The sequence below is a fragment of the Equus asinus genome, chromosome 5, assembly GCF_041296235.1.
Source record: "Equus asinus isolate D_3611 breed Donkey chromosome 5, EquAss-T2T_v2, whole genome shotgun sequence".
Lineage (NCBI taxonomy): Eukaryota > Metazoa > Chordata > Mammalia > Perissodactyla > Equidae > Equus > Equus asinus.
In genome coordinates this window covers 60,516,731-60,533,458 of record NC_091794.1, presented here as the reverse complement: position 1 = coordinate 60,533,458, position 16,728 = coordinate 60,516,731, and the positions used below count along the sequence as shown (strand labels likewise).

General features: G+C 54.1%; 1 protein-coding gene across 3 annotated transcripts; it reads right to left on the bottom strand.

The window, feature by feature from the left end:
• Window positions 1-12,390: 12,390 nt before the first annotated feature.
• Window positions 12,391-15,389, bottom strand: LOC106828129 (ral guanine nucleotide dissociation stimulator-like). 3 transcript variants are annotated; one of them, XM_070511457.1, is made up of 4 exons: window positions 14,688-15,091; window positions 13,257-13,360; window positions 12,685-12,754; window positions 12,391-12,577 (listed from the first exon to the last, which is right to left on the bottom strand). In XM_070511457.1, the coding sequence occupies exons 1-4, from the start codon at window positions 14,736-14,738 to the stop codon at window positions 12,392-12,394; spliced, it is 411 nt and encodes a 136-aa protein (XP_070367558.1). In that variant the 5' UTR covers window positions 14,739-15,091; the 3' UTR covers window position 12,391. The 3 variants fall into 3 exon arrangements, 1 of the variants encoding a protein (XP_070367558.1); XR_011503758.1 differs by lacking the exon at window positions 13,257-13,360 and having other exon boundaries at window positions 14,688-15,079; XR_011503757.1 differs by lacking the exon at window positions 13,257-13,360 and having other exon boundaries at window positions 12,391-12,754; window positions 14,688-15,389.
• Window positions 15,390-16,728: the final 1,339 nt, after the last annotated feature.

The following is a 16,728-nucleotide window of genomic DNA, read 5'->3' as shown; positions in this document are numbered from 1 at the left end:
GACTGTCACATGTACAACTTGAGCAAACATCCTTGGCCTCCGTTGTGCCCCACTTCCCCTGGCCCTGCCCTCAGCCCCATCTCCCTGAAGCAGTGAACAAGGAAACGGCAGAAGTGCCCGATGCCCAGGGCTGAGCTCTGGCAGCATGCACTGGGACAGGTGACCACAACCAGCCTGCCTGCTTTCCCAATGTCCCCTGGGAGTTTTAGTGAAGACAGCAGCTGTCAATTCAGCCTGAAATGTCTATCACAGTGGCATACTCTCATGCTTACTTCCCCTGTTCCCCCAAGGAAAGACGGTCCTGTGTGGCTGTCCTCATTTCTCCAGGCTGCTGGACCATTTCTGCCAGGCAAATTCCCAGCTTTGTGTTACAGGAGGAGAGGATGGGATGGGGACGGCAGGAGAGAGGCCAACGAGAGAGGCGAAACTTCCTCCCGAAGTCCATTGACGAGATTTGTGTCCCAAAAAGAAGATCTGGACTTCCTGTGGGTCTGCTTGTGGCTTTTGAACCATGCTCCTTGAACCTCACCCCAGCTGTGGCCTGAGTAGGCCCCATTCCAGTCCCCTCTTCTCCTAGGACTCAGACGTGAACAAATGTAAACCCGAGGCAGCCTCAGTCCTCAGAACAGCCCGTCCTCTTGGGTGACCCAGGCCCCCCGAGCAGACCTGCAGCCTGAAGGGCTGTCTCTTCTCCAGGATGAGTTCCATGCAGGAGGCTGCCCACCTGTCTGCCCACCCAGGTCACTGCCCCCAGGGAGCAAGGTTGGGGGTTAAGCTGGTACGGGAGTAAATGGCCAAGTAGGGCTTCCTCCAGCAGCTCTTCCCATCCCCTCAGGCTGGGTCCTGCAGCAAGGGGCAGCGGGCCCATCCCAGGAAGGCCGGAGTCACAAGAACTGTTTCCTGTCCCCAGTGACAAATGTAAGCAATCAAAGCTCACCCCCTAGTCAATTATTCAGATAAATCTGAACAATATCAGATGGCCCATAAAGGTCTGTTTGTTTCGTTTTACCCCAATTAGACTAGATTTATGGCACTTGGATTCATAGGCGCACACATCCATCAGTGTCGGGCAACATCTACATGTGGCTGACCAGGAGTGAAATTGTGGTGTTTGAAAGATGTTTCCAAGTCAGTGATGTCCTACTTTCCAGAAATAGTTAATGACAGGAAACAGTGCTAATTAGTGGTAATGAGGGGAAAACGCAAGACTTCAATTACATAACATCCTATAAATTCTGTATGCGTTTCTATCATCTTCCTGTTTCTCACTCTGTCTCTCACTCTCTAGCTACATAACTAATAAATGTAAAAATGATAGAAAACACACCAAAATTTTCTCACTGGTTATTTTGGGTTGCTGGAATTGTTGGTGACTTTTCTTTGCTTATTAAAATTTTTTGCAGTTTCAAATTTTTCTTCACTTTTATATAGTTAGCCTTTGTTGTGTAACAAACTACTCTAAAACTTAGTTACTCAAAACAAAAAACAAGAAATATTATTTCTGACGAGTCTGTGGGTCCGTGGGGCTGGTCCCTGGATCCAGGCCTGCTTGTTGGGTCTCTGCGGTCAGCTGAAACGGAGCTTTAAGTTTAATATATTTCATCTTGAACGATTTAAGCAGTATTTTTAATCACTTTAATGGTATTTTAAAAACCACTATTGTGTTCGGATCCCCTCCAAAACTGATTCAGGATATATTCTTATCACATTCTCACAAAACATTTGGTAGTGGCCTAGATTTATTACTATTTTGTAACAATTCTAGTCACATTGGAATCCTGCAAAAGATGTTTCAATGAGCTAATATTTAGAAATATTTAAGACTGTCCCTCTGTTAGGAGAAAATGTCGTCAATCACGGCAATATTCTCATTTGAAAACAAGATAAGCAGAGAAATGCATTTTACAAATATTATAGATAATTTGTCTTTTTTGAAAGCCAGGAATGTAAAATTATAATAATTTCTGATTTTGATATATACATAAAACATTGAAAATTAAAATAATGTTTATTAATACATCTCATCTTTATCTTTCAATATATTTTCAGCTACTTCCATGTCATAGGAAATTTAGCATTAACAATTCTTGCAGCGGATGTAGGATTGCACACTTTTCCCTTTCGCCAGGGAATTCTGTAGTCTCCAGGCGTGTCCTGTGTCCCCAGCTCCCTCCCGGGAAGGCCCAACATCTTGCACATCCTTTCACGAGGGCACCTGTGTGTCTGAATCTGTGCAGGATTCCTCCCACAAACCTCATAAGCCTGTGACACAGCACAGCGGGCTGTGATCGTCCCATGAGCCCCATAAAGGACGATCCTGTGCACAATAGGCCTCAGGAACACACGCCCTGAGGGAGTAGAGAACAAGCCCCGGGAACAGTCCAGACCATGCAGCTCTGTGCGCATGACCGAAGGAGAGTGTCAGAGGAGGCACCCAGGCCCCTGCTGGGCCGGCAGCGGGCAGGGAGCATCCTCCTCCTGAGGGAGCGGCACATCGATACTGGGGACAGGAAGCTCTTGTCGCACTGGGGCCGGGCCGGGAACCTGTGTCCATGGGTGGCACACCCAGCGCCACACCCTGGTCTCTGGGGCCCCGGTCAGAACAAGGCGGTGGTGGGCGCCCTGTGCCCCCGGCCGGGCAGCAAGCTGGCTACTGCTAAGCAGGGACTCCTAAGCCGAGGCACAGCAGCTCAGTGGTCACACTGTTCAGTCCCTTAATTTCTGAAGTTCAAATGGAATGGGCACCACCTCACAGGCCTTGATGAGAGTGGATTATGATAACAAGAAGTACAGGTCAAAGTGCAACACGCGGTGCGCATCCTCTGTGCTGCTAATGAATGATGGGAAATTAAAAGAAAAGAAAATACCCTTCACAAAAGGGTACAAAATAAAAATAAATAAAATCCTTACGTAAAAATCTAAACAAGTAAAGACAAATCTGTATCCAGAAAACTACCAAAGGCTGTGAAAAGCTAGCAATGAAAACCTACCTAATAGGAGACATATTTCACTTCCATGATCAGTAGACTCAGTATAATTAAGATGTCAGCTCTTCCCGACTGGACCTATAGAGTCAACACAACCCCAGTCAATGTCCCAGTCAGATACTTTGTAGATATCTACAAACCGTTTCTGCACCTGGGATATCCTGCACAACACTGAAGAGCAAAGTTGAGTAAGCCGCACTTCCCCATTCCAGGATTTAGAAAGGTACAGGGAGTGTAATGCTGGGGTAAGAATGTGCCAGGAGATAAATGGAAAAGAATACAGAGTCCACAGATAGACTCACAAACATGGGCAACTGATCTTTGTCAAAAGATCAGAGGCAATTTGATGGAGAAAAGTTAGTCTTTTAAACAAATGGTGATGACACAATCGGGTGACCATATGGAAAAAACTTAACAAAGATGCCAACTTTTCACATGACACAAATATTCACAAAAATTGTTCATGGATGTAAACATAAACTGCGAAACTATCAAAATTCTAGAACTAGCAAAGGAGAAGATATGACCTCAGTTTTCATAATGACCTTTTATCTTCAACATTGAAAGAACGAGTCTTCAATGAAAAATCCAGTTAAGGTGGACTTTGTTAGAATTAAAATTTTCCACTCTGTGACAATCACTGTTAAGAGAAGAAAAAGACCAACCGTAGACTGTGCGAAATCTTTGGAAGAAGCCTATCTAAGAAAGGGCTTGTATTAAAATGTACAAAGCATCATAAATTCAACAATAAGAAAACAAACATTCCAATGAAAAATGGGTCAAGATCTGAACAGACACCTCGCTAATGAAGGTATAAGCATACAATAAGCATGCAAGAAGATGCTCAAAATCACTTATCATTAGAGAGAAGCAAGTTGAAACAAAGTGAGACGCCTTGACACACAAATAGACGAGATCAATTCATGGCTGGGGGCTAGGACAGCACAGACTCTCTGTCGTCACTGCTGCCCATGCCGAGTGGTGCGGCCACTGTGGAAGACACTTGGGCACTTTCGTACAGAGCTAAACATCATCTTAACACGTGATCCCTCAACCATCTTCCTAGGCATTTACACAATGTTTTCAAGTAGAACGTCAACAAAAAAGCCAGCACACATATATAGACTGCACCTCATTTATACAGGCAGGGAACTTGAATGAACAAAGATAACCTTCCATTAATGAAAGGACACCCAAGTGAGGTACATCCATGCAATGTAATGCTATCAGGTGCCAACACTGAAAGAGCTATCAAGATGAAAGCACATGGAGGAATCTCAAATTCACCTTTCTAACAGAAAGAAGCATCTGCGAAGGCTGGGTAGAGTACGGTCTCATTGATATGGCATTCTGCAAACACAAAGCTATCAATTTGATCCACAGATCAGCTTCCCAGAGCTGTGCAGGGCTGGGGTCGGGGGAGAGGGATGAAGAGGTCAGGAAATCCGTGTGATGCTTTAATGGCGGATACTTGCCTCTCTGCCTTTGACGAAATCCCCAGATTTTTACAGTGGAAAGAGCAAATCTTGACTTACACAAATTAGTAAAATGATTTAGGTGGGTGGATCCTTGGATGGCATGCAGATGAGAATAGAGAGTCTAACTGTATTGAGAATGGAAGAAACAAACTCACTGCAAGTGGTGGGGGAAGTGGTGCTGACCTAAGGACCTTTGGAAATGACTGGAATCTGTACAACTACAGGAAAAGACACCGAGCAAGCAGAGAACCCTACTTGATAAAGTTCTTTCTCAACAGTTACTGGTTAATAACTGTGAGGCCCCTATGCATCTAGACCGGGATTGGAGAAAGGACTGAGTGGTCGTCAGACGGCAGGAGCCAGGGTTCCACTACTGCAGGGGCAGGTTTCGGGGAGGGCAGGGCGCGGGCTGGAGGGCTCCATGTGGCCATGCTTTCGACTGGGAAGCCGTGCTCTGAACTGACGTTGACCTTAATCTAAACATGGCTGTTTCCATATAGACACATATACAGCAGACAGTGTACACACGGTAAGGTCAGCACACCAGCCTAACTTAAGCATCCTGCCACCGAGAAGGCCAAGAAGCAAGGACACCCCGGAGCAACCAGCACACTGAGCTCACAGATGCACGTTTTTAATGCCATGGTCTCATACAAGGAGCCAGTGCTCCTTGAGGAAAAGGCTGATTCCAGGCTGAGGCTGAGAAGGCGCAAGACAATGCTGCAGAATCCTGTAGAAAAGTAAGGAGGCGTTATATCCCCAACTAAAATACACAGGCGCCATAGTTTTCCATCACATTTATGTCGTAAGAATATTTAAGCATTAAAACCTACCCGGCGGTGTAGTGGCTGAGTCAAATGCTTCATTTCGGCTGCCCAGGATTCACAGGTTCAAATCCTAGGAGCAGACTTATGCCCTGTTCATCAAGCCATGCTGTGGTAGGTGTCCCACAGACAAAAGAGAGGAAGATTGCCACACATGTGAGGGACACTGGAGGCAGAAAGAGGCAGCGGAGCTCCGTCAGGACAAGGAGCGGTCTCATGCCCGCCAGCGTGGCTCTGAGAGTTTGAGAAAGAGGCCCCTTCAGAATCAGTGGGGGCATCAGTTGGAAATTTGTTTAGTTAAGAAAATGGTCTATTCAGCTGAAACACTTCAAAATCAGAGCGATGTGCATGGAGCAAAGGTAGTTGGTGTTGGTTTCTGGCCCGTGTGCGCTCACGCCCCCATCCATTCGCTGAGTGACTGAGCTTCTCCACATGAGCCGCAGCGGCTCCTGGGCCCTTTGCACTTCAGGTTCCCCATACAATGCACAGGTTAGCATGGGATCTCTGTGCATCCTTCCAGCTCCATCTGCCTCATTGCTACATTCACATAAGGACACATTCCACTAGGGAACTATTGTTGCCGTCGTTAGGACACGAAAAACGCATCCTGGGCCCTCCTGAGAGGTGCTGCCGGGCCTCACATGCCTCCTGGATTCAGGGTTCAGTGTGGTTGGCATGCCGTCTGTGGGCCATGGTCACACCAAGCCCGTGCTCAGCAGCTTTTCTCACATCCCGGTCCCAGGCCACAGGGCGAGGAAGGGGCAGCAGGCCAGCAGGCACTGGGGCCTGAACCACTCAGCAGGTCAGCACTCCCGTTTGAATCCACGCTTGGGGTGGACACCAGGGAACAAGCACCCTAGGCTCCCCTGGGCTCCTGAGGTGTTTCGGGTGCCCCTTCCCTGCCCCCTTGCTCCATACCCCATGCCCTGGGAGCCCTTCCACCCAGGACATCAGGAGGCTTAGCCCCTCCAGCCTGGCTATGGGACCCCCGAAGCCTCGTGGTTGTGTCCTCCTGGCAGGGAGCCTCTCTTTTTTCTGGAAATGAACTCCAGTCGTGCTGGCTGAGGGCTCCAGCCCTGTTTGTTTGAGGCTCCATCCGTCGCCCAGGCTGCATGCCTGCTGCTCTCTGAGACGGGGCCCCGTTTTCCTTAACGTGCCCTGTTGTTCACCACAAGCTCTCTGGGCCTCCAACTCCTGCCCGCTCCAGGCTGTGTACTGTCTGCTCCCACCCCTCACACCCCTGTTACTGGGCTCTACCTTCTGCTGGGAAGCCCACCAGTTGGCTTTGACTGGTCTGTGGACACTCAGCACTGCCCTGGCCTCTGTTCACCTCTGTTTCCATCACGGTGGACACCCAGCTCTGTGTGACAACCTCACATCCTTCCAGCCATCCTCAGCTCCCCACGAGTCCGGGTCCAGCTCCTTCTTTCACACCTCCTACCATCCAGGGTGCTTTTAAACAGCCTCTGAGTACCACAGACAAGCTGCCACTCCCCCAGGCCACCTGCTCTGATGCTAGCCTAGGTCCCTGCATCTCGGCTGCTTCCAGGAGGAGGTGCCTCCTGGGCAAGGCCCTGAGTGACCACCTTAGTGTAGTCATGCTCAGAAACTCAAAACCAGGTCCTGCTTCCTGTGAGCTCGTGAAGATTCTGGAGACATGGTCGGAGAGCTGACGCTGACTTCCCAAATCTGCTCCCAGGCCATTCCAAAATGTCTGCCCCTGAGAGAAGGCCCGACTACCCAGCAGTTGTCCCCTGCAATGGGGTGGGATGGCACTCATGGCACGAGAACTGCGGGGAGCAGGGACGTCTCCCTTGGTCTATTTCACTCTCTTGGCAAAAAGACCACAGACCAGTGAAGAGTTCTGATGATGAAACTTTGCCCAGTTCTGACTCCCACTCTCTGTGGTCAGGAGCAGCCTTGGGGGGATGCTTGTTAAGAAACAGCTAGTGAGACTACACGGCAGAACTTTGTGTCACTGAAGAACGTCGTAAAGTCTCCCACCAGGACCCTTTAACTGTGTGACGCTATTCTTCTCTGGCACAAAATGTGCCCCCAATCCAACAAGATTCCAGTTGCTCCTTCGTTTCTGGGCCTGATGGTGGGTGGGATAGAAGGAAATTCATGACTTCAGCCTCTAATCTGGTAGGACAATCAGGCACACATGAGCTCTCTCTGTCTCTCACGGCCAAGGGAGGGGGACCAACTCGGAACTGACCTGGGCCCTGGTCACATCGAGGACAACAGGTTCCCTGCATCAAGATGGAGTCCCTGGGTAAGCCATCTCTCTGAGGGGGCAGAGATGCGGTGGGCAGGCATTCTAGTTGCGGGCAAGAAAAGCGGAGGTGAGGGAGCAAGAGAGCCCAGGCAGGTTTGAGGAGGACAGGCCAGATGGTGTGGGTGACAACGGCCAATTACTCCTCCTTTCTGTGCTTCCTCTACGTTATTAAAAACCTGGGATATTACCCACAACACTCCAAATTATTCTGAGGGCAAAATGAGTGGATACGCACAAAGACTCTTAACCTAAACCTCTTGCCTTCCCCGGCCCTGCTCAGCCCTGGGTCCTGGCGCTTCTCTTGCTCTTGGAGGTAAAGGATGGTCTGCCGTGTAGCCAGTCACGTTCTTGGATGGCTGTGCCCTGTCAGGGAGGCCATGGGCAACCAGGATGTGTGCTCCGTCCCTGCCGCAGCCTGAAGGCCACGCTGGCAGAGGCCAGGCCCCCTGTGTGTCTGAGGGCCACTGGCAGCCTCCATCCAGAGGGGAGAGCTCTGAACCGCTAAACAAGTCATCTGGGTCTTGCTGTGACTGGGTGTTTCCGTGGGAGCACGTTCACAATACTCGGCGGTGACCCCTGAGCTGCCGATCACCGGGTGGGGACTCTGGGTGAACTCAGCGCAGTGGCTCTTGTCCACCCATACTGCCAGCCCTTCAGGATTTAAACAGGCAAGGCCGTGTCCATGGATGCCCAGAGATCATAGTTGGGTGGCACTCCCCTGGAGGACATCCCTACACCTGCCCCTCTCAGCCTCAGCTTTCAAACCCCCAACAGAAATGGCTCACACAGCCCAGGAGGTAACCACAGCACAAGACTGTGGATGAGAGCACAGCCATCCCAGGGGCAAAGGTCTATGGGCTCGGGCCCAGCCAGAACGTAGGACAAGTCAGGAATAACATGACTCAGGGTGTGACGGACGGATCTCCCAGACCAAGGACGTCAGCACCACACAGACCCGGAAGTCACCTTGGTCAGCAAGGGACCGAGTGGGGGTTTCGTCTGGCCAGGTACATGGACCCTTATCCCGCCTGTCAGAACCCATCCTGGTCCATCAGGCCAGCCAGGGAGGAGTGGCTGTGAGGCACCTGAGGGAGGGTGGGGCCTTGAGGGGACTTCTGACTTGACAAGAGTGAAGAAGGAAGTGCAGGGGCTGGGGTCCTGGGTCCCAGGGAGCAGGAGGGTGTCGGGAATGGGGCCCAGCTGGAGCCTGGACGGCTGCACCACAAGTGTTCCCCTGGAGAGGAGACGAGCAGGGAGAGGACTTCGGAGCCGGGGACAAGTTCCCAGCAGGATTCCAGGCCAGGGAAAGGGTGAGCATGGAGCCCCAGGGGGACACTGAGGAGGGGAGGTCCTGCCTGCCCAAAGTCCCTGCACAAATGACCTTCCCCTGGCCTTGTCCTCTCCACACGCACGGTTTGATCTCCTTACGTGTTTTCCCCACTTAGAGCTGATGCGTTTCCAGAGGCTGAACTAGAAAACTACAAGTTCCCAACATGGGGTCCAGAGACACGTCCACAAGAGACGCAGGAAATGTTTCCTCTCCCTCCAGAGTGTGGACGGGCAGCCCCACCCCTGGGGCACAGAGTGGGCCTGGCAAGTGGTGGCTTTAGGGCCCCCCATATTTCCGTGGTGGATGCTCGGCCTGAGAAAACACCTCGACCTCCCATCTCAGGGGTCTGACGGGCTGTCTCTGCTCCTGGCCCAGCTTCACGATGCTGACACGGACCTGTCCTCTGAGGAGGGGCACTTGGGGGTCTCCTTCAGCAGCCAGGGAAGAGCTGCACCTTCCCCCCTCTCCCACATACAATAATCGGATGATTGCAAAATGTCTTACTCCAGTGAGGAATCTGAGAGTCTGGACAGCGTTTAAATTAGCACAGAATGTGAAAGAACCACCACTCCCAGGCTCTAAGAGAAACAGGACTTTAATACAACAGTCTGCAAATCTGGCATGAACTATTTACAAGCAGTGATTCTCACCCCTACAGAGATGGAAATTGGCCTCCGGGAAGGGTGGCAGGTGGTGGGGCCCGTGCACCCCGAGTGACTCAGCTGGGTTCCCAGTGCTAAGGAAGAGGACATATGACCACGGGACACTCACTCCCTCCTCAGCTTCATGATGGCCGTGCTCTCTGGGCCTGGAGAGATTTGCTGGCCAACTAGGAAGGGGGCTCCAGAAGGAAGGACAGGATGTAGCTACAGGACAGAGTGGCACCTGTGAGCCTCCCACAATCCACAGCCCAGGTGTCCCTCCCGGCATCTGCCCAGCAGCTGGAGTCCAGGTGCCCTAGCCATAGCCATGGGACAGGTCAGGGCTGACAAGGGAGCCATGGACTCAGGCTCTCCGGACTGGCCAGCAGGGAGAGTCCACCCATTCCTCCCCATCTCCTGGCTGGCCTCACCTCTCATCCTCACTGAGCTGCTCCATGTCCCAGAACCAGGCCCTGAATAGCTCCTGGGGCTCTAGGTTGTAATTCTCTGCAGCCTCCTGGAGCTGAACGATCTCAATCATCACGCTGTGTTCCTGGGACCAGAGAGAGGACACGATGCCGACAGAGGCTGCTGGGGATGCTGCAGGGTCTTCAGGGGGTGAGGAGTGGGGCAAGGGGACTTGTCCTGGGTCCTTGCTCACATGGGACCCTCCTTCCCTCCAATTCCATGCAGGTCCTACCTGTTCTCAGAGATGGGTATAAGGCCCTCCTGCACAAAGTTTCGCTTGATGCCCACCGCAGCCCCCACCCCCCTACTGGATGGGTCTCCTAATTCTCTGTCACCCAACACTCTCAATAAATGTAAGACACAGGGGGTGGAGCCCAGGAGAGTTCTGCCCAGCGGTGTCTCTGGTTTCAACACCCCTCTCCTCCCTGACATGGAAGCCCACAGCTGCTCACCTTTATCTTTTTCTCGTGGTTGATCTCATTGCCCTGGAAGGTAGACAGCAAAAGTCCATCAGAACGAGCCCCCTAGCTATGACAAGCCCCCGGGTGCACCCCTTCTCATGGTGCCCTGCTCCAGGTCCAGGAGGGGGCTGGGCATGACAGAAAACAGGACTTGGACCCAGGCCAGGCTCTGGGCTCCAGAGAAGTCAGGACATGGGGGCCGACAATCAAGGACCCTGTAGCCCAAGCCTCTCTGATGACAGACAGGGAGGCTGAGTCCTCAGGCAGGAAGGGACAGCTCCATCAGTGTGCTGCCTGACTTGGAGGCCGACTTCTCTCTCGCCTCCAACAAAGCCCATGCAGCTCTGCAGGCGGGCAGCTCTGCTGCTTTGCCAGCCTGGGGACCCGGGACGGGTTCCACGTGGAGCCTTCGTTCCCTCATCCCTAAAAGGGGCACACTGTCTCAGCCCACAGGGAAGCCAGGGAGGCAGTCATGACAGGAAGTTACCACATTCTGACCACTCAGGTCTTGGTGCTGAGACTGTGTCTTCCCAAGTCCCAACCTGGTCACACCCTTCTGGCACCCAGGCTCACTCACATTTACGTAATCCTCCATGGCAGAGTCCAGCATGATCAGGTCAGTTAGCATGCTGCCCAGGAAGGGGACGATGCCCTGTGCCATCGAGGTTAGATGGGATGAGCCCCTGGTCTCAGGTGTCCCCATGACCCTCCCCTGAAAACTCCTCATGCTCAGCCTCCTGGCCCAGCCCAGGGTCCCCACACGGAGCAGCCTCAAACCCTTTATAGCCAGCCCTCAATCCCCACCCCTCACCCTCCAAGAACACCAGACTCCTCCTGGTCACCTCCCAGGGCCTGCTTTTGGCTGGTCACAGGGCCTTTAATCCTTGGCCCCTCCACTCTCCCGACCCATCCTGCTGCAGCTCCCCAGGCCCTCCTCCTGGTCACTTCTAAGGGTGGGTGTCAGGCTCTGCGGCAACAGGAGGAGGGCTGCAGGAGGAAGGCCCCCTCTCTGGATTGGAGCCCCCAGCTGGGAGGGCAGAGTCCCCTCCTCTGACCTTGGAGCCCCTCCCCACAGGCGCACTCACCTGCTGCTGCTGCCTCTTCCGGCCTCTCTGCAGGGTCCTTAGCAGGGTGGCAAACTTGGAGGGCTGCTTCTGCCAGGACTGAGGACAGGGTCAAGGAGGCCATCCTCCCCTCACCCCACTTCTCCTCAGCCCCTCTGACCTCAGCCCTGGACGTCTGAACCAAGTCAGCTGGTACCCATGCTACTCCATCCTCCAGCACACTCTGATTCTAGAACAATCCTAGCTCCAACACTCTCGCTGTGTGACCTTGGGCCGAACGCCTGTCCTACTTGAGTCAGCCTCCTCAGCTGGGAAGTGTGAAAACTCCCCCTACCTCGCAGGGTCTCCTGAGGACTCAGCGTCAGTGACGGTCTACATGGTTCTGGCTCTCACCCCACCCGGCGTGAAAGGGTGGGGCGGGGCTGAGAGGACACTTCGGTTTCTCTTTCATGTGGAGCCTATGAGGTCCACTCAGGAAAGATCCACTGAGCACCACCAGTTTCCTGGACACTTCCCATAAGCCACCTGGGCACCAGTTACTGCTGACTAGGACCCAGGTGAGTGTTCCTGACAGGGACAGACTAGGAGGGACCGTGGTAGGGCCAGTGGGGAGTCACACATGCACAAACATCTGTCATGCTCCAGTCATTCAGACTCAAGGCTGGGCAGCCCATTTGTCCACCTGGCCTGGGGGAATGCCTGGCAGTGCCCATCCCGAGGGCAGGCAGTGTGCCCTCTTCGTGGAGAAGTGGTGAAGACAGAAGGAGCAGTGGGGGCCTGGCTTCCTAAAGACACACTGAGCTGCTTCAGGGAAGAAACATACGCCCGTCCACCCCATCCATGCAACAGCCTGGAAGAATCTAAGTGCTGACAGCGTGGACCAAAATGGAAGGCAGCCCCTGCTCCACCGGCCAGCTCAGCATCCCCTCCGGGATCAGCCCAGACACCCCCACTTCCTGCCATGACCGGGCTTCCCACCCCACAAACACCTCCCCCACCTGCCCATGGACCAAACATACCCCATCTTCCTGTTCATCCAGGGAAGACTGGAATTGTACACAGAAACTCCAAGTGAGAAATGACCGTCCACATCCTGCCCCTTCCCCCTTCCCCACACCCCGCCTCTCCCTCCACATGCCAGCCTCCACTCTACCTTGATGAGCAGCTCCCAGCTAAGGGAGTTGTCCTCATCACAGAGCTTTTTAAATTTTCGGCAGCTCTTCCTGAGGGGGGAAAGGAGGAAGGAGAAACTCAGGAATAATGGGGCAGGGGGCATAAGGGCAAGTCCCTTCTCTATGAGAATCTGGAAAATCCAAACTGCCTGAATGAGGATTTTCGTGGGTGTCCTCTGAGCACTGACGTCACCATGGGACTGCAGAGGGGGCTCTCATGTTGGTCACCTGGGGCTGCCACTCCCTTTTCTATGCAGCAGCTGTATTTTGACCAGTTTGGTTTTCCACTGGGCACAGAGTTCTGTTGCTGTATGGCAAACACTTGAAAATCTCCACTTTGGTTCAACCTACTATGTGACATCCAGGGAACCTGATTCCTGAAGCAGAACTGGGGGCCTAAGTTGCCAGTGAGGATCAGGGACACTGCACACCCACCCAGGCCCTGTGCCCAGGGCTTACTGCCACCCAGGAAGCCCCAGCTGACGAGAGGGCAATGGCAGACACGCGGGAGCTCCCTCCTCCCCCTGGTCCTCCTGTGGAGAGGCCTCCCCACCTGGACACTTTCCCCCAGGTCTTCTTCAGTCTGTGTATGGGCACGCTCTGCAGAGCCGAGAGGACTGCGTGCAGGGAGGAGATGTTCCTCAAGGCTCGGCACTCCTGAGAAGGGAGAGGAGGAGCTGGGAGGGGGAGCAGGAGCCCTGTCCGCTCTGGCTTCAGTCCCCCTCCCTTCCACTCTCCCCTCCTGAGTGGGACAGAAGGCCAGGGTGCCAGGGTGGGCACAGGTGGACCAAAGAGTAACACTTCCAGGAGGAGGAAATTCGCTCAAAGTAGGAAGGAGCCAGGGAGGAAGTGAGCATCCCACCACTGGGACATGCGAGTCAAGGTCAGTGTGCCCTTGACAGGAAGGACCTAGCGACTGTGCAGGGGCTTAGAGTGCAGCCTTCAGTCCTGAGAGCTGATCAAGGAGAAGGGGCAGTTTCATGGCTCTGGAGAGGGTCTCCCCCCGCATACCCTGGCCACCTCGATCCACCGCTCCAGAACCTTGGCCCTGCCCCGGGCCGTCACATTTGGGTCCCCAAGGCAGGACGTCATGACACACTTTACTACTCTGTTGAACTGCACCACTGTGGCCCAGACGGTGGGTGCCACGTTCTCACGTCCGGGCTGCTTTCCCTTGCCCCAGGTGGAGGTCAGACACTCAGAGGGCTCGACGTTCTTGAACACTTCCTGGGGAGGAGGGGGAGTGTCACTCAGCCCTGCCACAGCCCAGCTTAGTGTCCAAGCAGGAGTCACCGGTCTAAGGAGGGGCTCAGGAAGCTGAGGATGTGTTCTCAGCGTGGTGGGAGCCCCTCGCTTTCATTGTTCTTCCACTGAGAGCACCCAGCACAGGAGGACCCGGGACTCCAGACTGGTGGGGAAAGGACAGGAGCATTTACACACAGCCCACCCCCACAAACTGCAAGCTCCAGAGGGCTGCTCCGCTTGGCTCCTCCCAAGGGGGCATCTCCCTGCATCCTGAGCATCCTTGGTCCCAGGCCCCATTCCGCTGCACATTCCCCTGTGCCAGCTACACCCACGGGCTTTGTCAGGTTGTCTCCCTTTTAGTGAAGTACACGTCTGGTGCATCACAAATGCTGAGGCTGCTGAGCATCCCGAGCAGATGGCTGGGCCGCCTGAGTTCCTGGCTGCACACAGTGAGTTCTCCTCCCCGACCTCTCGGGCCAAGCCCCACCAGGCTTCCTCTGTGTTCTACTTCACTCAATGTGCTCAGCCCCTCTGTCCAGCAGGGCCTCTTGGTCCCCATCTCTACAGTGTGAGGGTGGAACACGAAGGCTGGGGAGTTGCCCAGATCCCATGGTTGGGAAGTGGTGGAGCTGGGTTTGGACCCAGGTCACAGGAACCGCCACAGGGAAAAGCAGGTCTGGGCCAGCTGATGGCACAGGGGTGGCCTGCCCCACCCCACCCTGAGAGCCCGGGTGCTCACCGCGTCAATGGCCGTCAGCTGTTCTGCCACCTCCCTTGGGGAGAAGGCCATGAGGCTAGGCTTCCCATCGGGCTGCTTCTTCCCGGTCACTCGACAGGGGTGGGAAGCCTCTGGAACCGGAGCTGATTCTGCGGCTGTTACTGGAGCCTGAGGTGGAAATCCCAGCAGACCCCTTGGTCCCGTTGAGTCCAGTTCAGGACCTGGCACTTGGGCTGGGGCTGCTGATGGCACTCGCTCGGGGTCTGGAGCAGCTGAGGGCGCTGCTGCCGGTTCCAGCGCTAGAAGTGACGGCAGAAATAGAACTGGAGTTCCGTCCAGCTCCAGATGTGGCCCCTTTTCTGCCTCTGCACCTGGCAGAAGTGCTGGAGCTGGGGCAGGAGATGGAGAAAGAGAAAGGGTCAGCTACATAAGTTGCTTTCCATGTGCCTTTCCCCAAACAGGAAAGATCCCACTGTCTTTCAATGAATCCCCAGTCATGACCCACCCACTGGGGTAGTCTTCCAAGCCTACGGTCTCCCTTACCCTCTGTCTCCAACTCAGTGGCCTGGAAAAGGTCCACCTGGATGAGAAGAGGGGTGGCCTGGTGCTTCAGGACTGAGCCAGGCAAGAGGTCCTGGAGATACGCCAACGTCAGGTTGATCCTGGAGTGGCGCAGCATCTGCCACATATCCTGGGAGTTCTCCTGAGGCCGGGGGCCCCAGATGGGAGAGAGGACACTGGGGAGAAGCATGTGTGAAGAGAGTCACAGACCTGGCCTGCTGTTCCACACTGTGTTCCCACAGCACCTTCTCTGTGCCTGAGCCCCAGAGGGTGGACCAGCCACTCCAATCCCTGGGTGGCTGTCCTTGCACTGGAAGGCCTGGTCATCAGCCAATCTAACAGAGAGCCTGTGTGAGTCTGGTCTTCCACCTGACACTCTTTTCCCAAAGGGCCTGGACATAGCCTGCCCCATCCTCCACGCTCGAGCATCAGGACTGAGGTTGGAGGCAGATTTGTGACCAGGCTGCTCACCACCTACTGTTCTGGGCCCCAGTGGCGGTGCTTAGGAGAGGTGCATGTGCAGAGGGCAGGGAGAGGGAGAGGGAACTGTGGAAGCGAGGAGTCTCTCAGTGGCCGACTCAGCCCAGCCTCTCCTCTGCTTCCCATGGCGGGACTGGCACCCCATGAACAGGTCTCTTTGATTCATTTCCTCCTGTAGGGAAGACCGCAGACCTCAGGCCTCCCACAGAAACCCCAAGAGGCGTGAGATCCAGGGTCTGCCGGTCCATCCATAGCCACAGTCCCCATGGTCTCCTAGCCCCTTCTGTGGACACAGGAGGCCCTCCCTCTGGACCCAACACCACTCATGGTCTTAGTTGGTCCTTGAAGTCTGTCATCGTGGTCTGACTATGAGAGGATGCGTCCATATCTAGAGGAGGCCAAGAGGGTGTGACATCTAACGTCCTCTGGGCATGAATACTCATGATGCCCAGAAGTGAGCTTCTAGCTCTCAGGCTAGAATTGAGCCCCAGGGAGAGTGTCTGCTTCCTTCAGTGGACACCCTTAGTGTGTAGGAAAGGGTACGAGTGTAGTAGGAGCTTAACATATAGTATTGAATGAATGAACCCCATCCAGAGCCTTCCCAGAATTCTGAGTGGGCCTGCGTCTCCTCTGCTGCCCACAGAGACCACTGCTCTGGCCGCACCGAAGACAAGGACCAGGATCAGCTAGATGGAGTCGCTAAATTGTCTTGCCAATAGGAAAACAGTTTGCTTTCATGTACTTTTCCACACTCAGGAAGGCCACAGGCCAGCGAGGGGAGAGGCAGGGAGTCTCCTCACTGGGGACTGAAGCTATAAGCGTGAGGACACGCAGCAGGAGCAGCAGCCCCTTCTGTGGAGTCTGGCACCAAGCAAGTGCCTGCCATGGTTTCTCCTGTGATTTCCTTCAGTGACCCTGTGAGGTTCATCCTCTTACCACCCCACTATTTGGATGAGCAAGGTGACGCTCAGAGAGGTGTGGGGACGTTCCCAAGGCACACGTTTATTAGGTAGGAGACTCC

Coding starts and splice junctions, on each gene's coding strand:
- LOC106828129 (XM_070511457.1), bottom strand. CDS start 14,738: ATGGCCTTCTCCCCAAGGGAGGTGGCAGAACAGCTGACGGCCATTGAC. Junction 12,755..13,256: donor ACCTGGGGGAAAGTGTCCAG/GTGGGGAGGCCT, acceptor TTCCCCCCTCAG/GAAGAGCTGCCGAAAATTTA. Junction 12,578..12,684: donor GCTGGGAGCTGCTCATCAAG/GTAGAGTGGAGG, acceptor GTACAATTCCAG/TCTTCCCTGGATGAACAGGA.